Source organism: Lissotriton vulgaris, chromosome 2_1, assembly GCF_964263255.1.
Source record: "Lissotriton vulgaris chromosome 2_1, aLisVul1.2, whole genome shotgun sequence".
NCBI classification, from domain to species: domain Eukaryota; kingdom Metazoa; phylum Chordata; class Amphibia; order Caudata; family Salamandridae; genus Lissotriton; species Lissotriton vulgaris.
Genome location: NC_141687.1, coordinates 1987191718 through 1987212706, shown reverse-complemented (window position 1 = coordinate 1987212706; position 20989 = coordinate 1987191718). Strand labels below are relative to the sequence as shown.

General features: G+C 49.8%; 1 protein-coding gene across 6 annotated transcripts in view; it reads right to left on the bottom strand.

Annotated features, from left to right (window-relative positions):
* Positions 1-523: 523 nt before the first annotated feature.
* TP53BP1 (tumor protein p53 binding protein 1) overlaps positions 524-20989 on the bottom strand; it is a 1075988-nt gene continuing 1055522 nt past the window's right edge. For all 6 annotated transcript variants that reach the window (XM_086958203.1, XM_086958207.1, XM_086958208.1 and 3 more), the window contains one exon: positions 524-907. In XM_086958203.1, the coding sequence (XP_086814329.1) occupies positions 720-907 (188 nt within the window). In that variant the 3' untranslated portion in view covers positions 524-719. The remainder of the gene's footprint in view (positions 908-20989) is intronic.

Below are 20989 nucleotides of genomic sequence, written 5' to 3'. Positions count from 1 at the left end.
TTTTGCAAGACACCTAGAGAGCGCTCTGGACAGTGTCAATGAGGCACGAGCAAAACTAAACTGACGCTAGCCCTACAGGTGCCATCTAAAATAACCCCAGTAATCACATCTAGAATCAGGGTAATGGCTGACGAGGTAAGGTGCTACCTGACAGCTCTAAGGAAAGGCTGTAGGGACCAGTCTGAAGCTCAAAAAGAGAATTGTCAAATTGGACAATCTGAAGCAGTTGTCTGTATCAGGAATTAAAATTTCACCACATATTTCATTATATATTGAGGCTGTAATGAGATTGATGCATTTTGCACAAATACAATAGCTCTGTGCTGAAAAAGAACAAATTGTATGAGTGCACGAAGATGAAAGGTTATATGTTTTTAAACAACATAGTGTCCATTTTCGTGAAAAAGCTCCATCACAAAGGTGTGCATATTCCCCAGCAGTGAAAGAGTAAAAACGATTTCAAATTGACTGATGGCAACCACATCATTACTGATCCCACTAAATATAGGCAATCCAGAAAATCCATTATGAAAGATTTACCATTTATTTTTTCATAAAAGTCCAGCAAATAAAACTATTTACATTTATCCATGCAGTCGAGTATCAAACACAGACATTTAAAATTTTCTAAAAACTCTTAAAACACAGAATATGCACAACACTTAAAACAGCAGGTGAGACGACGGGTTGACATGTTTTGTATCGGTGGAGGAATGTCTTCAGCTCGACGAGTAGTCCTGTTTGTATTTGGGGTGCTTGTTATAGCCAACTTTTTTTCCATTGATTAAACATTGGATCACCCATTCTTGCGATACCACCGGCAGATGCAAGGCCTGTGCACACTTCAGGATGGAGGCTGGGCATGATCGATCAGCGACCAGCACGTCAAACACACCCAAAGCAACATCTTAAGGGAAAAGAAAGGAAAGTATAACTCATAAAACCAGCATCAAAAAACATGTGAATATATTACATTTATTTTACTTATAATACCTACTCTGTAGAAACCGATGACTTCTAAGAACACAGGCATCAGAAAGAACAGAATATGACTATCAAAGACTACATTTCAACTGGAGTGGAATGCAAACACAGAGCGGCACAGGAAGACAAGCATATGAACATCAAAAGAGTGGCATAATACTTAACCATATGGTTATGCTGCCAGCCTAATTACACAGTGTACATCCTCTGCTACTATGCAAAATCAGATTGTACATTATCTAAAAGAGAGATGTTAGTGATAGATTCCTTACCTTCGAATATCCCTAGGCTTCAGACTGGATCCGGAAAGTTTTTAGTCAGCAGTACCCCTGTGCGTCGGAGGGTGGTGTTGTGCGGCTGCGCGTCCGTCGCTGGCGTCGTATGCGCTGAGATGACGTTACGGAGACAATTTAGGTGCCACCCATGCGAGCGGTCGTCAGTTTTTTTTTTGCACGCCAGCAAGCGCAGATCCGGTTAGAGCACGTACCCTAGTCACTTTTTGACTAACTTTTTTGAGACTTTTGTCTCTACTTCTCTTTTGAGTCGTTGACTCCTGGTGCCATGTAGGGATGCCTGGGTTTAAAACCTGCGGAGCCTGTCGCCGTACGATGTCGGTGGCGGACCCCATGGCGTCTGTCTCTATTGTCTGGAGCGCAACCATGATTACCGGTCATGTTCCGACTGTCTGGCCATGGCTCCGAAGGCTTTGCGGGAGCAGTCCCGTAAGCTGCTGGGGCCCGGCAGTCGTCTCCGTGCCGCTCGAATTGCAGGGGTCAATCGAGGGACTGGCCACGGAGCCATCACCATCGCTTCTTGGGGTCGAAGTCCTCACACTCAAAATCGGGTAAGAGATGTCATAAGAAAAAGTCGAAGAAGCGTTTACGCTCTCCGACGACCCCCTGTCAGTCTTCGAACGTGGACGAGGGGGCCGGGGGTTCCTCCCCTGCAGCTCCGTTGGAGTCTGAGTCCTGCGGCCTACCCACCTTAACCGGGTCCGTCGGCGACTCCGGCCCAGGTGCAAGATTTTCTTGCTGCCATGGACCGCCTTTTCAGGCCTCGGCCTCCCGCCAGCGCGCCTTTGGGCCCTGCGGTCCCAGCTGAGAGCCCGCCCTTGCCGCCGGCTGCGCTTCTGGTGCCTCTTGCAGGTCCAGCCCCGGCACCACAAGGTCCTCCGCCAGCGGCTCCGGCACGGTGCCTCCCGCGGCTCAGTTTCTGGCGCTGCAATGGGTCCCGTTCATTCCACCTCCTCCTTTGCCCGGTTTTCCAGACAATTTTGCTCCACGTTAGGACCCTAATTGGGACATGGAGCTGGATCAACGCCGAACGGCGCCGTGGATCATTTATATTCCCCTGTCCCTCCCCTGCTGCCGCAGCCTGTGCTACGGGCAGTGGAGGAGGGGGACATATGGGAGATGTCTGAGGACCATCTTGCAATGCAGTGCAAGTTGGAAAAGGAGTGGGCGGAAGAGTCGGAGGATGCAGGTGGCCTTGACCTCTCCTCTGAACCTGGTTTTCTTTCTCCTCCTGCTGTGGCCATGGAGGAGGGCGCCACATACACTGTGGTGCTCCGTACAGCAGCAGAGGCCTTTGACCTTGCTTGCCTATGGTAACTGTCAAAACTAACCTCCTCACTGAAGTCCTCCAGCCGGCGGCATGCTCTATGAAGCCTCTGCTACTGTTCAATGAGGCGTTAACTGTGTTGATGGGCACCTGGTCTAGACCAGCCACGGGGGTTCCTGTGGATAGGAACGTGGCCAGGCGTCATCGTGGGGCACTAGGTGACCCTGCCTTTTTAACGACCCACCCAACTGCGGAGAGCCTGGTCATTCAAGCCTCCACTTCTCAAAGCGCATTCCCTACCGCCCGCCGGATAAGGAATCTAAGAAGTTGGAACAGTTTATCAAGAAATTGTTTGCGGTCGGTGAACACCACTTGCCTTTTGGACCGCTACTCTCACGCTGAGCGGGACACAGTTGTGCAGTGTCCAGAGGAGGTTTGGGGGGTGCTTTCCCAGGCTGTTGCTGAGGGAAAAGATGCAGCAAAGTACGCCATCTGGTGTGGGCTGGACACCGCAGACTCACTGGGTAGGGCGATCTCCACAACAGTGGCCCTCCATCGCCACGCCTGGTTGAGGTCCACAAGGTTTTCAGAGGATGTTCAGAGTTCCTCATGGAAATGCCCTTTGATGGTACTCACCTGTTTGACGATAAGGCAGACAGTGAGCTGGAGCGTTTTAAGGACTCTCGGGCTACGGCCAAGTCCTTGGGTCTCTCCACCACGTGCCTGGCCACGTCCGCTTTTTGTTCCTTTCATGGCCACAGAAGGGGCGCCCCAACACGTTTGTTCAGCCAGTAGCCTGCACAGAACCAATCTCAGTGTGGACGCGGACGTGGTTGCGGCGGCCAGTGTGCCGGTCAGTCCACCTTCGCTACCGCAGCATCAGACTCAAAGCCTTCCCAGTACAAGCTTTGGGGTGCACGACACGCCGGTGGGTGGCAGGATTCAACATCACCTCCCCCACTGGCGTTCTGTCACCTCGGACAGATGGGTTCTGCAAATCGTCCGTAGGGGCTATTCCCTCCCCTTCGAGCCTGCCCCTCCAGTCATGCCACCTCAGTTCCAACGCATGTCAGGGGATCACTTTGCGCTGTTCCAACAGGAAGTCATGCCTTCTTGGCGAAGAGGGCCATCAAGCACGCTTCTGGGCCAGAAGTAGGACGTGATTGTTATTCTCACTACTTTCTGGTCCCCAAAAAGGGGGCCTACGCCCCATCTTGGACCTCAAGAATGCCAATCGCTTCTTCCGGAAGGAGAAGTTCAAGATGTTGACTCTGGCTCAGGTCTTGACTGCCCTCGACCCTGGAGACTGGATGGTAGCGTTGGATTTGCAGGATGCATATTTTCATATCCCCGTTCTGCCGGCCCACCGGGGTTACCTGCGGTTCACGGTTAGCCTAGAGCATTTTCAGTTTGCCGTGCTCCCCTTCGGCCTTACCAGTGCCCCTAGGGTGTTCACGAAAGTGATGGCGGTTCTCACAGCTCATCTGCGCAGATCAGGGGTTCCAGTCTCGACGACTGGTTGTTGAAGGCGGGCTCTCCCCAGGCAGTCGTCTCAACACCTCCAGACTATGGCCGACCTCCTGTATTTGCTGGGGTTCTCGATCAACATGTCGAAGTCGCACCTCGGTCCCTCTCAGAAGCTCCCATTCATCGGAGCGGTTCTGGATTCGACGCAGTTTCGGGTTTATCCTCCTGAGCAGCGAGTCCTGGATATTCAGGCTATGATTCCAATCTTTCAGCCTCTATCCGGGGTTTCAGTCAGGATAACCCTCCGGCTCCTGGGCCTGATGGCCTCCTGCATCCTGCTAGTGCAACATGCCAGATGGCATATGCAGGCTCTGCAGTGGGACCTGAAGTTCCAGTGGGCACAACATCAGGGTAACCTCCGTGATCATGTCCAGATCTCGGAGGGCAATGCACGACAATTGCAGTGGTGGCTCACAAATCGCGATTGTGTCGATGGCAGATCCCTTTCCCAACCGGAGCCCACAGTGGTGACTGATGCGTCCCTCCTGGGATGGGGCGATCCGTCTTGCACTTAAAGCATTCCATCCCTCTCTACGGGGAAGTGTTGTGCAGGTGTTCACGGACACCACCACCGCCATGTAGTATTGCAACAAACAGGGTAGGGTGGGGTTGTGGACCCTATGTCAGGAGGCTCTGCTCCTCTGGACATGGCTGGAACATCAAGGCATTAACTTGGTGGTTCAACAAGTAGCACATTTCCTGAACGCCAGGGCGGACAAACTCAGCCGCCGGTGCATGATGGATCACGAATGGCGTCTGAACTCAGACGTGGCGCAAGGTCTCTTTCTGCAGTGGGGAGAGACTTGGTTAGATCTATTCGCCACCGAAGAGAACGCGCGTTGGAATTTCCAAGGCAGCACTCGCTCGGCTACGCTTTTTTGTCGCAAGCGGATTTGCGGTCTGTTGTATGCCTTTCTGCCTATACCACTTCTGCCCAGAGTGCTGAAGAAGATTTGGTGCGACTGGGCTCAAGTCATCCTTTTGGCTCCGGATTGGACACGAAGATACTGGTATCTCGAAGCTACTAAGCGTGGCGATCGATCGCCCGATCCGACTGCCTCTTCTGATGTCATTCTGGCAGCCAGGCGTCCCTCCACTAAGACGGTTTACACCTGCAGGTAGAACACATTCGTGAAATGGTGCACAGCGTAAGCTGTGGATCCCCATTCTGCCCCTCTTTCCGAGGTCCTTCAGAGCCCTGCTCTTTGGTCCAGCAGGGATCTGCTTTGGGCACTATCAAAGGTTATCTTTTGGCCACCTCTGCCTTTCTATTGCTTCCAGATCAACCTTCTCTTTTTAAGTCCCCGGTTGTTAATCGTTTCCTCAAAGGCATTACGCACACGTTTCCTCCCGTGCTTTTCATAATGCCTCAATGGGACTTAAATCTTGTCTTGACTTATCTGATGTGCGCTCCCTTTGCGCCCCTTCATAACTATCCCTTACGTCTTCTCACTCTAAAGGCGGCTTTCTTGGTAGCTATCACCTCTGCCAGAAGAGTGAGTGAGCTCCAGGCTCTTTCTTCTAAACCTCCTTTTCTTTCTGTTCATCCGGACAAGGTGGTTTTTAGGACTCGTCCTTTGTTCTTGCCAAAGGTTGTCACACCCTTCCATATCGGGCAGACCATCACTTTGTCCACCTTCTCTCCACCTCCGCATCCTTCAAAAGAGGAAGAGAGGCCCCACCAGTCTGGTCCCAAAACGTGCACTTTCGTTCTATCTGAAGTGCACACAACAGTTCCGGGTGGACGTCCAACTTTTTGTTGGCTACCTGGGCACCAAAAATGGTTGGGTCGTGCACAAATGAACCAGCTCTTGGTGGGTCGTTCTGTGCATCAAAGCAGGTTACTCGTTGCCGAAGAAGGAGCATCCTGTGGTGCTGCGAGTCTATTCTACCAGGGCAATGGCCGCCACTACTGCCTTAGAACGCGGCGTTCCCTTGCAGGACATTTGTCAGGCAGCTGCCTGCGCCTCGCTGCACACGTTTACCAAGCATTACTGCCTTGACAGTCAAGTCCGGAGAGACCGCTTCTTTGCCGTTCTGTTTTCCGTAACTTTCTGGTGTAATCTTGTTCGCGAACCCACCACCGGGGTCGGTATTGCTGGGGTATCTATTCTAAGGTAAGGAATCTATCACTAACGTGTCTCTTTCAGATGCACAAGTTACTACTTGTGTAACGATATATCTGTAAGAGACATTAGTTAGTAATAGATTCCTTAACGCTTAACCCATCCTCCCCATTCTGCGAACTGATTTCTAGGGTTAAGGTCATCCCTTTCAGGGCCCTAGTTTCATGGCACCAGTTGTCAGTTTCTTGCATTGCTCTGTGTTCCTGGCGCGGAAAGTCATGTACAGAACTGAGGTCAGTGAGCATGGGTGGCACCTAAGTAGTCCCTGTGATGTAATCTCAGCACATATGACGCCAGCGACGGACGCGGAGCTGCACGATGCCACCTTCCGACGCGCAGGGGTACTGCTGACGAAAAACTTTCCGGATCCAGTCTAACGCCTGGGGATATTATAAGGTACGGAATCTATCACTAACTAATGTCTCATACAGATGTATCGTTACACAAGTAGTAACTTGTGCTTTACACACAAGTAGTAACTTGTGCTTTACACCATGAAGAAAAATCCCCTCTTCTCATTTTATCATTCCAGAAAATTGGTTGGGAGGAGGTCTTCCTAGGCTTGGTCTTGTAATGAATTGTTTCTAAACCTTCAGGCTGATGCCAATAGACACTCAAATCTGCTGCCCTTGCAAGGTTCACCCTCATACCCAGGAACTAACGAAGCCAGTCCATTCTGTTGCACAGTACTTAAATTTGGTAGTGGCAGCCGCTGCACATGTTCCATGCTTTCTTTAGCTTTGTTTTTGCCTCTGCATCATGCCTTTCAGAAAGGTTCCATGGACTGATCCTCCTTTGCGAATACCCCAGGACATTCTAAGAAGTCAATCTTCAGATGGAACAATATTTCACTTGAGGGCACAGAAGAACATGTTACTTACCTTCGGTAACGCTTTTCTGGTAGATACAGTATCTGCCTGTGGATTCCTCACCTTGTGAATATCCCCTTGCGACAGCAGCATTCGGAAATTCTTTTTGCAGCTTCGCGCCGACGTGGACCGATGTCACAGAGGCACGGCATCGTGCGCGACTCCGCTGACGTCACCGACACCATATTAGGCCCACGCCGGCGTGATGACATCAGTTCCGCCCTTTTTTCCGTGCCTTCAAGGCACACGGACGGACCAATGAAAATAGAGATATACACAGTATACACAATACACAAATATCAAGGTAACACACACAGTGTGAAACAAATGCAATCAAACATTTGAAATAAACAATTCCTTGACAACAAAGTAAATACATTATAGTTACTCAGGTATAAAAGAGTGGATAACGGGAAGCCGGGTGGGTCAGTGAGGAATCCACAGGCAGATACTGTACCTACCAGAAAAAGCGTTACCAAAGGTTAGTAACTTGTTCTTCTGATAGATACATCTGCCAGTGGATTCCTCACCTTGTGAATAGAGTCCCACAGCAGTCCCCACTCCCGGAGGAGGGTGTCCACTCTCCTATACCAGAAAATCCTGGAGGACGGCACGCGCAAAGTGGCCCTCCCTCCTCACTTCGGCATCTAAGCAGTAATGCTTCGCAAAAGTATGGAGGGAGGCCCAAGGCGCCGCCTTACAAATGTCCTCAACTGGAACACCCCTAAACAAAGCAGATGTTGATGACTTTGCTCTAGTAGAGTGAGCTCTTATACCCTCTGGAGGGTCCTTACCCGCAAAGGCGTAGCAAATCTTAATGCAGAGGATGATCCACCTCGAGAGTGTGCGCTTGTGCATCGCCTTCCCCTTCTTGCTGGCAGCAAAGCCTACGAACAGCTGGTCATCCGACCTGAACTCCTGTGTCCTGTCCAGGTAAAAGCTCACCGCCCTCTTAGGGTCCAAGCGGTTAAGTCTCTCCTCCTCCTTGGAAGGGTGAGGGGGAAGATAAAAGGTAGGGAGGGTAACGGACTGCCCCAGATGGAAAGGAGTAACCAATTTAGGCAGAAAAGCAGCCCTGGTCCTTAGAACCATTCTTTCAGCATGGATGGATAAAAACGGGGGCTTAGAACTAAGAGCTAGAAGCTCACTTACCCTCCTTGCCGAGGTAATTGCCACCAGAAAAACAGTCTTGAAAGACAAAAGTCTCAAGGGACATGTGTGTAAAGGCTCAAAAGGTGAACCCATTAAAAACGTAAGAACAAGGTTCAAGTCCCATTGAGGTACAATAAATGGTGTAGGAGGAAATGTATTCGTAAGGCCCTTAATGAAACGCAAAACAATAGGAGACTTAAACAAAGAGGGCTAGTCTGGCAAACAAAGGAAAGGCAACAAGGCCGACAAATAACCTTTGATAGTTGCCACTGCAAAACCCTGCTGGGCCAAAGAAAATGCGCATTGTAGTATATTGGACAAACAAGCCCTTAAAGGGTCAACAGACTTCTCCCCGCACCAAGCAACAAACTTAGACCATCTATAAGAATAAATGGACTTGGTAGAGTCACGCCTGGCCGACAAGATGACATCTGTAGGAGAGTAGGGTCTGCAATCCTATGATCACCCCAGATTTTTGCTTTTTGCTTCACTGGTTTACGACTTCTCTGGCTGTGGGCCTGCTAATCAGACCCACAGCCTTGCTGTTCTCTCACTAAATTGACACGTGTACCTTAGGTGCATTTACCAATTGGTACTGGGCCACCTTATCAGACCTATTAACTCAGGGCATAGGTGTACCCAGGGCCTACCAGGGGCTGCAGCATGTATTATGCCACCCCTGGCTGGCCATCTAAATCTGACACAACTGGCTGCACGACAGCTGGGGCAAGGTGATGTAATCACCCTTTGCTTTAGATATAGTATACCTATATCTAACCCTAAAATGGACACACAGATTCCTATCAGTCACTCCTATGGCAGGCCTTGACAATCCTGAAGGCAGAGTGCCTGGAATCGTGTGAGATGGTGCTCTGGCATGAGCTGAGCCCGTTTGCAGCTTGCGGAACCAAGTCCTAATAGCTGTTCCATGATAACGCATACCATATACTCTTAAGTGCATTATAATCCGCGCGATTATATGCTAGCTTTGGTATCGCTTTATCAAAACATGTCGAGTAAGGTGTCATACGAATTGGAATACTAACCCCTCGCCAATTCTGGCGACGGGGTTAGCATTCCACCCTTCTAGAGGGACACGACATGTATGTAACTGTGAACCCCGGTTAAAGTTAACTCGAGCCTCAGCATCACAAAATGGATGCTGCCACCACAGACACAATTCTGACCCCCTGCAGCTGGGAGTCCTTCCAGCGAGGGGAGCTTGGACAAAGGGTTTCCTGTCAGGGGAGGTGCTAGCACCATCCCAGACAGGGTTTTGTGTATCCTGGGTAGGCAGGGCTTTAAAGGAAGGTGACTGCAAGTGGCACCCTGGTGCTCACTATGCATCTGCCGGCTAGAACCAGTTCCAGGAGCACACCAGCCCCTGAGCTGGGGAAAGTCCGGCATGGGAGAGGGGTGTAACCATCCCCACTCCTGGTCCCACCCATGGGTAGGACCTAGTCGCGTGCCAGCCCCTTTTTCTAGTATAAAGATAGGAGCGGGCCCCCTTCCAAATTAGATCATCTTTGAATCCTGAAACTACTTTCCACGAAAGGAACTCTCAACTTCTTCTCTTGCACCCGCAGGCACCATCCAAGAACACTGCGGTTTGCTGCACGTCTTTCCTCCGGAATCCGACTGACCAGCACGACGAGACCCGGCTTCCCTGGCACCTCTGACCTCTACCCACATCGTCAGCTCAGCTGAGATCCGTGGGTGCGACGAGACCTCGAGGGACCGGCCATCTTCAAGACTGCACGCCGCTTGCCCAGCACGACCGCCGAGTGATCCTCGAGTGAGTGCTTTGGGGTCCGAGAAGCCCCAACCCTGAGCAGCTCCAGCACCGAAGTTCAGCCCTCCAGCATCCACCAGATCTGCGTGGGGCCCTTCTGCTTTTTGCTGCTCACCGCGTTGTCTGGCTACTAGCCCGCTGGCTTGTGGCCTTCCCGACGACGAACGACGACATCAACACTGCTGGCCTGGTTGCTCCAGACTGGCTCTTGCTCCCCTCCAAAAGAGGAGCCCCCCGGACCCTCCTGGTCCACTCCAGACGCCATTTTAAGTCCACCGCGTGGGCTTGCATTTGCCAAGACTTGTTGCCCCAATCCTGGGTCCAGCGACGTCGACAGCAGATACCATCGTGGGACAGCTCGCACCTCCATCCTGGTCGCCGACAACGCCTCCTGGTCCGTGAGACTGCAGAGCCCAGCGTCACCCACTCACCTGGTCGAGGTGACTCCATCCGGTGCCATCCTGGTGCCCATCTAATCACTGGCTAGTGATTCAGAACTTGGTCCCCTCTGCTTACAGGTGTCTTCCATCTCCGATCCAGGCTTGGATCCATCCGAATCTCTTCACTGGTCGCCTGCCAGCAACTTCTTCTTTCAGGCTCCATAAACTGCAACGAGGATTCCAGACGTCTTTCCAGACCTATGCAGCCGCAGCCCCTGGGCTAGGTAACCTCAGCATTTCGGTGCTCCAGCATAGCCTCACTATCCAAGGGTCCAGATCCTTTTTCGTTTCAGCTCTCCCTAGTCGGATTCGTCCGGTAACACTAACTTTACGAAGTCTAGCATCCATAGACTTTGTGCCGCATCCCGCGTGAGAGTGCACACTCTGCACCCGAGTCCCTTAGGCCTCCTGCTAGTAATCTGAAGGTTCAGTAGTCCAGTCCTAGCGATTCCAAACCCTATGAGATTAGTACTTACCTGCTAGTAATTTCGCATTCCACTTTTGTAGTATATGGTTTTTCGTGCCCCTCGGGCATTTGTGTAAATTGTGCAACTTAAAGTATTTTCGTAAGAGTTTTGTTGTGTGCTTAGTACCCTGTCCTCATAAAGAGTACAGGGCTGTTGTGATCTAAATAAATACACTGTTTATTTTCATAACACTTGTGTGGTGTCCTTTCACTTGGTGTTCAAGGGGTATATGTGATGGTATAACAGCTGGCTTAACACGCCCTCTAGAGTTTAGCCCGAAGACTGCTCGTATCCATGCTACTAGGATAGCTGGTCTATAAGGTTGACTTACAACCAATCATCAATAAGGGTTGTTTGGACTGATACAAAGTGCTCACTAGAATAGTGAACATTATATATCAGGCCAACTTCTCACAACATCTACCACATCATGCGGAAGAGAAAAGGAAATCAGATTGCCCCGTTCAATCTCCAGGCATGAAGGTGTAAGGTCTGGAGGTGGGGGTGTAGAACCTTCCCCTCCATCTGGGAGAGGAGATCTGCCCTGTGAGGGAGACGGAGGGCACGAGGAGAGGTGGAGAAGATCTGTATACCACACCCTTCTTGGCAAATCCGGGGCGACCAATACGACTTGGGCCCGGTCTTGGCGAATCTTCCTCAGAACCTGAGGAATCAAGGGTATGGGAGGAAACGCGTAAAGGAGTTGCGAGGCCCAACTCAACTGAAACGCGTCCATCAAAGCTCCCTGCATCGGAAACTGGAGGCTGCAGAATGACGGGCAGTGAGCATTCTCGTGAGTGGCGAACAGGTCCAACCGAGGAGTTCCCAACGTCTGGAAGACGTGACGAACCTTCTGCGGGTGAAGCCTCCACTCGTGGTCGGCAGAGAACTGCCGACTAAGAGTGTCTGCACGTACGTTCAGAACTCCGGACAGATGATTTGCCATCAGACAAATCTGATGGTCCTGAACCCAGGACCCGGACGCAGAGCCTCTCTGCAGAGACACTACGACCCTACTCCTCCCTGCTTGTTGACATACTACATCGCGGTCGTGTTGTCCGTCAGGACTTGAACTGACTGACCGCAAAGGGAAGGGAGGAAGGCCTTGAGCGCCAAACGTATGGCCGGCAACTCTAGAAGGTTGATGTGAAGCAACCTTTCCTCTGGAGACCACAGACCCTTGACCTCCAGATCCCCCAGATGAGCACCCCACCCTAGAGTGGATGCATGTGTTATCACTGTGGCCACAGATGGAGGTAGATGAAAAGGCTTTCCTTGTGACAGGTTGCCTTCTACGCCCCACCAAGTCAGATCCGCTGCAGTTTCTCTGGAGATCCTCACTGACTTCCTGAGATCTCTGTTGTGTTGATACCACTGCCTGCGGAGGCACCACTGGAGGGACATCATGTGCCAGCGTGCATGGTTGACCAACAGATTGCAAGAAGCCATCAGACCGAGCAAGCGAAGGACCTTCAGGACAGGAACGACCGCTCCATTGAAAAACAAAGGAATAATTTCCTGTATGTCGCGAATCCTTTGAGGAGGATGGAATGCACAACACCCAGTTGTATCCAGTACCGCACCTATGAACAGGTTGCGCTGGGAGGGCACCAGGTGAGATTTGGGTATATTTATCGAAAAACCCAACCTGTGCAACAATTGAGTTGTCTCCTGCAGATGATGCAGCACTATCTCTGGAGATTCTGCTTTGATCAGCCAATCATCCAGATCCGGGAATACAGGTATCCCCGACCTTCTGAGATGCACAGCCACCACTGCCATCACCTTGGTGAAGACTCGAGGCGCAGTAGTAAGACCAAACGGAAGGACCGCAAACTGGTAGTGTTGCGAACCAACCGTGAAACGGAGATACTTTCTGTGCGACTTCAGGATTGGGATGTGAAAATACGCATCCTGCAAGTCGATCGACCCCATCCAGTCTTCTACAAGCAGCGCTTGAAGAACCTGTGCAAGGGTGAGCATCTTGAACTTCTCCTGCTTCGGGTAAAGGTTCAAGATCCTGAGATCTAGGATTGGACAGAGTCCGCCATCCTTCTTGGGGATCAGAAAATACCGGGAGTAGCACCCCTGACCCCTCTCCTGCTCTGGTACCACCTCTATCGCACCCTTTCTGAACAGAGCCAGGACTTCTTCCTGCAGGAGCAGCAGATGGTCCTCTGAACAAAAACCCTGGCAAGGAGGGTAATTTGGGGGAAATTCCAGAAAGGGAAGAGCATACCCATTCTCCACGAGATTGATAACCCAAAGATCTGAGGTAATCAATTCCCAATCTCGTAGAAAATGGGTAAGCCGGCCCCCAACTGGGCCCCCATGATCCGGAATGGCGGATCTAGGGCGGCTTTGCTGCGGTGGCAGGGGGCTGGGAAGGTGAAGAGGAGGAGGAGGAGGCTTGACGACCTCTAGGACAAGCTTGTTGTCTTCCTCTATAGGACTTATACAGCGCATTTTGCTGTTGTTGTGGCTGCTGCTGCGATGTTTTATAGGAACGAAAGGAAGATTTTCCAAATCCTCTGAAGCGCCTTCCAGTAGTACCCCTGGTTTGAAGTCCCAAAGATTTTGCTGTGTCCCTACTATCTTTGAAACGTTCCAAGGCAGCGTCAGCTTTCTTGCCAAACAATCCTGAGCCATCAAATGGCAAGTCCATCGAAGCAGACTGTACATCTGCAGAAAACTCCGATGTTTTTAGCCACGCAGCTCTTCTAGCGGCCGCCGAAGAGCCCATGACTCTCGCCACCGAATCACCACTCTGTATCACTTGTCTCGCAGCAGCCTGAGTGTCCGCAACTACTTCCTGAAAATCCTTTCTGTCCACCTCAGGAATTTTTGGCACTAACTGCTTTACGGAATCCATCAAGGCATGGATGAACCGTCCCATAAGACAAGTTGCGTTGGTAGATTTTAATGCCATACTGGCTGAAGAGAAGACCATCTTGGCCGCCTGGCCTTGCATTCTGGATTCCTTTTCCCCAGGAACCTGCGGAAAAGCCCCTACAGACTTCTTCGAGCAGGCAACCTGCACAACCAGACTTTCAGGCAGAGGGTGTGTTGACAAAAAGTCTGGGTCATTAGGTGCAACTCTATACCTCCTTGCCACAGACCTTGAAACAGCTGGAGCTGTCAAAGGCTTCTTCCAAACCTCACAGATGGGTTCAGCCAAAGCATCATTAAACGGCAGCATTGGCTCAATAACTGAAGAAGGTGAGTGAAGGACCTCTGTTAGAAGATTAGACTTATACTCCGTAGTGGGCAGAGTGATATTCAATAAACTTGCTGCCTTTTTAATAACAACGTGATATGGCATCACATCTTTGGAAGGTACATCTGACACAGAAGCCAAATCCCACTCAGGAGACAGTTCAAACCAACTGGCCTCTCTCAGGTCATCAAAAGGATCATCAGAATCCTGTAACTCCCCTTCTTCAACATCAGCAAACTGATACCTTTCTTCCTCCAGAAGTCTCTGGGCTTCACGCCTTTACCTTTCCTTAGTAAACGAAGCCGATGGATCCGGAACCAACTCCGCCAGGGCAGGAGCCAGAGTCGAACCCGAAGTCGGGCGAAGTCGAGGTCGAACAGAATCCTGCCTATGAGTCGTGCGCACGGGCGTCGACGGAATCAGCGTCGACTGGTGCGGCGTCGAAGGCTTTGCCGGCGTCGGAAAATGCCTGCGGTGTAAGAGCCGGCATAAAAGGCATGAAGGGCGCAGGAGCATAAGCCTGGGGAATGCCCAAGTTAAATGCCATGTGACCCGTGGGACCAACAGGTGCACCAGAGGGGCACATCGCCCAGGAGTAAACTCCGAACATTGCTTTCAGGAACTGGGATGGATCCTGACCAGGAGCCGGGAAGGCTGGACAAGGTCCACCTGGTTGCTCTCGAGGAGGCGGAGTTGTCACAACGTCGACCTGCTCCTCGACCTGCAGCACCGGGGTCGACGAACCCGCTGGCACTTGCACCTCATCATCACCAACTTCCTCCACCTCACCATCTTCCTCCCGACCCGAAGGATTAGACGGATTCGGAGAAGGGTTCGCTTGCTGCTTTGGTGACCCTGGTGAATTTGGATGCGAAGCCTCACCATCTGTGTCCTGAGCTTCCGACACCGAAACCTCCACTTCCTTTCGAAGAAGCCTCACTTGCGACTTCGGTCGCGAACTGGAGTCCTTTCCTGAGTGATGACGTGACTCATGACCCCTCTTCTTATGCTTCTTCCTAGAAGACTTTGAAGCATGAGCAGATAACGGCTCCGATCTCGACCTCGATCTAGACCTCGAACGTCGAGACCGAGACTTTGAAGTCTTCTTTTCTTTCTTGTTCTTAAGCTTCGCAACGAGGAGCTTCGTCTCTCTCCCCCGAAGGGCCTTCGGAGTCATTTTCTTGCACGATTGGCAATCCTCAACGTCATGGTCGGAGCTTAGACACCAGACGCAGCACTCATGCGGGTCAGTTATGGACATAGTCTTGCCACATTCCCCGCAAGCCTTAAAACCAGTCTTCTTCAAAGACATCTCAACGGAAGACCAGGATACAGTGAAAATAATCACAAAGTAACAAAGTTACTACAAAGCTACTGTACGATCCCATAAAACCGTTAGCGTCGACGACGCGGAAAAAATGGAACTGATGTCATCACGCCGGCGTGGGCCTAATATGGTGTCGGTGACGTCAGCGGAGTCGCGCGCGATGTCGTGCCTCTGTGACGTCGGTGCGAAGCTACAAAAAGAATTTCCGAATGCTGCTGACGCAGGGGGATATTCACAAGGTGAGGAATCCACTGGCAGCTGTATCTATCAGTATTCTCTATATTGAGTCTCACTAACAATGTATCTCAACGCCCATTTTCTTTTTGTTCACATTGCTCCCAAAATAAAACAGAAGGCAAGTCCTTTTGCTAAAGGAAAGTCTTTATTCTTCCTATTAAAATTTGCTTGCAATCTTAATTCTCATCTAACTTCCTATAATTTTCTTTTTCAGAAGGAAAAACCATGCTGGATTGCTTAAAGACAGTGCCATACAAGTAAAACATTCCTTTTCACCCTTTTCACTTTATTTCTAAGGAATAAACATCAATCCAGTCAGACGATGAAATCTCATTACCAATCCTATTAGCATTGAATTTCAAAAGAAGTAATAGTTTCTTACCTGTAACTCCAGTTATCTCTTGGGGTATTTCCAATATAGTCTTAAGCAATTAATAGTCCAGCCCATGTGCAGGGATTCTGGACCACTACTTCAATATATCTTCTTAAGTGTAGGTTTTCGCCTTTGCTCAGGAGGCCTGCAGACACTTGAGAAAAAAAAGTTATACACCCTATAAACCTAGGCAACAATGGCCGAAGTTCTTCATTATAAGTCAAAAAAGGGCCACCACAAAGCTTTTCTGTACAATTTTAAGACATTTTTGCAAACAGCATGAATCTGTCTCACAAACCCTTTTCATGGTAGAGATGAAGGAGATTACAGAGTAGCCTATTAGGCTGCCATATCTGGCTAAAAAGGAAACTGCACCTTTAAGGACCCATAGACCACCAGTATCCCATCATGCTAAGGAGGTGGCAGTAGCTTCAGTTCTTTTTAAAGGCAATGCAAGAGTGTATGGATATTGTATGAATGCCTTTGTCCAGTCCATTGGTGGGGAGGGAGGGTTGCTTATGACTATAATGGAAATACCCCTACAAGAGAACTGGAATTACAGGTAAAAACTATTCCTTCTCTCCTAGGGAATTTTCATTTATAGTCAAACACTGAATAGAAAAGCAAACCTATCCCCTTTGAGAGCGGTGGACGTGTCAGAAGATGAACCAGGATGGTCCAGCAAAGAGATTTCTGAAGGAAGTCTGCCCTACTTGAGTGTTAGCTCTAACATGCGAGGCTAGGCCGTAATGCTTGGCAACTGTATGAACCGACTTCTAAGTGGCTGGTTTTGAAATGCGTGGAATAGGTATGGTAGTAATAAAGCAGTAGCTCTACCAGTAGTGAAGAATGCTTTAAGCTTAGCTGATAGCTTTTAATTTATTTATATAATTTTTTTGAAGCACAATAGGATGCAAGAGTCTATCCCTTGGGAAATGGAGTGGATGAAGGTGACTAAAACCATACGAACTGCACCCTAGTTGATAACCAGGTTAGATCTGCCAATGCCTCAAGTCTTAATAAGATAGGATTTCAAACCTCCCCTTACATCTAAAGAACTGAGAATTCTTTATGCTGGAGTAGAGGGATACTGAAAGAATGCAGTTAAAATGAAAGTGTGAAATACCCATAGTGAGGGATTTCAGATAAGTTCTGAGAACCAGTTTGGTAAAGTGGAAGACTGCGGATGGTTTGTAAAAACAAACCTCTTAGCTTTCTCTAACCCTGCAAGCTGATGATATTGCGACAAGGAAAGCTGTTGTCCACGAGAAATGTTGCAGGAGGGCTCAAAGGCATCCTGCATAAGATGAAAAGAGGAATGTTAAACTCCCAGGAAGGTGAAGGACACCTAAGGAAAATCTTCCTTAACCGTTCTAGAGAAATCCTTGATGCCAGGAATTTTGAAAGAGAAAAGAGGTTTGTGATGGTGAGTTTCTGTAGGTAGCATGACTGCCTGGAGAACTTGTATAGAGGGGAATTACAAGTCAACTTTTGCCAGGTAGACTAAGTATCGAAGAATGACATTTCCCTGGCAAGATGTAGGTTCCACGTCGTTAGAAAAAAATACCAAACACCAAATGTATGCAATTTGAAGGCCTATGCGAAAAGAGTGGAAGCCTACCTAGCTTCTTTGAGGATGCAACTTTAAGTGTCCATAATGAAATAGCTGGGAAGCCATGCTGCTAAAGCCAAAGAGGAAAGATTGGGGGACACCATTGAGTCTCCGAACTAAGTAAGTGTGGTCCGCATGGTAGCTTGAAATGTAGACAGAGGGGCTGAAGAAGGGGGTGTGTGAACCACGTTTGATATGGCCACTCCAGAGGAATGTGGGTCATCTTTATTCTCAATTTAGACAAGGCGATGAGGACTGTAGGGATAAGGGGAATCTGTGGAAAAGCATAGAGACAAACCATAGGGCAGTCCAAGTGTCCCTTACTAGGAGTACGCCAAGAAGTTTGGGGACACCGAGTGTTCCACAGTGGTGAACAAGACAATGGCCGGAGTACCCCACCTTTGGAAGATGTGCTGGACAAGGGTGCCGTAAATGACGCAGTCAAGAGTTTGTTGCAGAAGTCTGCTTAGAGAGATTGCTTGAAACATTTGTAGCCTTGGATGGAGACTGGCAGTGATCATGAGATCTTTGGCTAGAATCCATTTCCAGATCCTTTGCGCCTTTGAGACCAGGATCTGGTTCTCATCGGTTCCTGCTTTTTGGGGTAGTACATGGTATATTGTGCACTGGAACCAGCAGGGCGTAAGACGCTAGATAAAAAGCTTTCAGCTCCAGAAGGATTGCATGTAGTTCTAGGAAATGGATATGGTAGGTCGAATCTCTCTGCAACTAATTGCCCTGGACTTGGAGGTGTTCCATGTGGGCTTCTTTTCATTGTAAGGGGGAATCCGTGAGTAGGGTATGGGAAAGGATCTCCTAACGAAATGGAGTATCCTGTAGTAGAGTGGCTGGAAAGAACATATTCGGATGAAGAGAGTTATTCTGTTTTCCCAATCGTTTCAAAGTTGTCCCACTGGTCATCAAGACATTCCTGCAGAGGTCTCATGTGGAAACAGGCCTTTGGCGTGCTAAAGATGCAGGAGGCAACCAAGCCAACAGGAAAATGTTCTTATTGTTGGATGAGAAGCTTTCATGAGCGATTCATCGTTTCGAAAGATTGAGATGCGTCCTGAATCCGAAAGATACCCTCTTCCTGTATTGTCGAACGAAGTTCCTAGATACTGTAAGTTTTGAATCGGGGCACAAAAGACTTAGTGAGATTGACCTGAAGACCTAACTTTTTGCCAGTCCAGTTTTAAGGAAGCTGAGCTTCATGAGACGTTGAGTAGCAAATCTTGTAGATATGGGCAGAGGATTATTTAGTGTTTACCAAGATGGGCAGCTACCACTGCCAAGCACTTGGAGACAATTTAGGTAAAATGGAAGCACTTGATCTCTGATAGTGAATATGCCCCGCGACAGACACACAAACATTTTAAATGAGTCTTGGCAATCAATACGTAAAAGTATGCGTATTGTAGGAATATGGAGCAGAGCCCATATCAGTGGCCCATTTCCGAAAGCTTTGTCGCCGAGGCACAAGTTACTACTTGTGTAACGATATATCTGTAAGAGACATTAGTTAGTGATAGATTCCTTACCTTAGAATATCCCCAGGCGTCAGACTGGATCCGGAAAGTTTTGCGTAGCAATACCCCTGCGCATCGGTAGGCGTCGTCCGCGGCTTCGCGTCCGTTGTCTGCGTCGTTAGCGCCGGAATGACGTTGTCGGAGTACTTAGACGCCGTCCATGCGCGCTGACGTCAGTTCTGATACACAGCTTTTCCGCGCCAGATACCCAGAGCCATGATAGAACCAACACTGGTGCCATGAAACTAGGGCCCTGAAAGGGGATGAACTTTCGGTTCGCAGAACGGGGAGGATGGGTGAGTCAGTAAGGGATCTATCACTAACTAACGTCTCTTACAGATATATCGTTACACAAGTAGTAACTTGTGAATCTGAAAGAGACACGTTAGTGATAGATTTCTTACCTTAGAATAGATACCCCAGCAATACCAACCCCGGTGGTGGGTCTGCGAACCAATAATCACACCAGAAAGTCCTGGAGGACGGAACGGCCAAAGAAGCCATCCATCCGGACTTGGCTGTCCAGGCAGTAGTGTCGTGCAAACGTGTGCAGCGAGGCCCACGTAGCTGCCTGGCAAATGTCCTGTAAGGGCACACCTCGGCCCAGAGCAGTTGTAGTCGCCGTGGCCCGAGAATAATGAGCCCGCAATCCAGCAGGGGGCTCCTTTTTGGCCATGGAGTAACATGCCTGGATACACAAGATGATCCACCGCGAGATGGTCCTCTTGTGCACCGCCTTTCTCTTCTTAGCGCCCACGTAACCAGCGAAGAGTTGGTCATCCACCCGGAACTGGCGTGTGCGATCTAGATAATGAGAGAGCGCACGTTTTGGGTCCAGACGGTGAAGCGTCTCTTCCTCTTTCGAGGGATGCGGAGGCGGAAAGAAGGTGGGCAAAGAAATGGACTGCCTGATGTGGAAGGCCGTGACAACCTTGGGCAAGAAGGAAGGTCTTGTTCGCAACACAACCTTGTCCGGATGAACAGAGAGGAAAGGAGGTGTAGAAGAAAGAGCCTGGAGCTCACTCACTCTCCTGGCAGAGGTGATGGCAACCAGGAAGGCAGTCTTCAGAGTAAGAAGACGGAGAGGACAGTTATGGAGCGGCTCAAAGGGAGCACACATGAGGTAAGTAAGCACAAGATTCAAGTCCCACTGGGGCATCAAGAAGGGAACAGGAGGGAACATGTGTGTGATGCCCTTTAGAAACCTATTTACAATGGGGGACTTGAACAAGGAAGGCTGATCAGGTAGCCTCAAGAAGGCGGAAAGGGCAGAAAGGTACCCCTTGAGAGTGCCCAGATCAGAGCCCTGCTGGGCAAGAGAAAGAAGAAAGAGGAGAACCTCAGAAAGGGGTGCAGAGAGTGTGTCCACAGCCTTTGCTGTGCACAATGCCACAAATCTGTTCCACCTTCAGGCGTATACCAACTTTGTGGAGGGACGCCTGGCTGCCAGAATGATATCACAGACTTCGGGAGGCAAGTCAAATGGCCTCAACTGTCGCCGCTCAATCTCCAAGCTTGTAGGTGGAGACTGGACAGGTTCGGGTGGAGGACCGTCCCCTGCTGCTGCGACAGAAGGTCCTCCCGAAGAGGCAGACGAATCGGGGGATCAACTGACATGCTGAGTAGCTCGGGATACAAGTATCTTCGTGCCCAGTCCAGAGCCACAAGGATAACCTGGGCCCGGTCGCACCTGATCTTCTTCAGCACTCTGGGCAGAAGTGGTATAGGTGGAAAGGCGTACAATAGACCGCAACTCCACTCGCGACGAAAAGTGTCT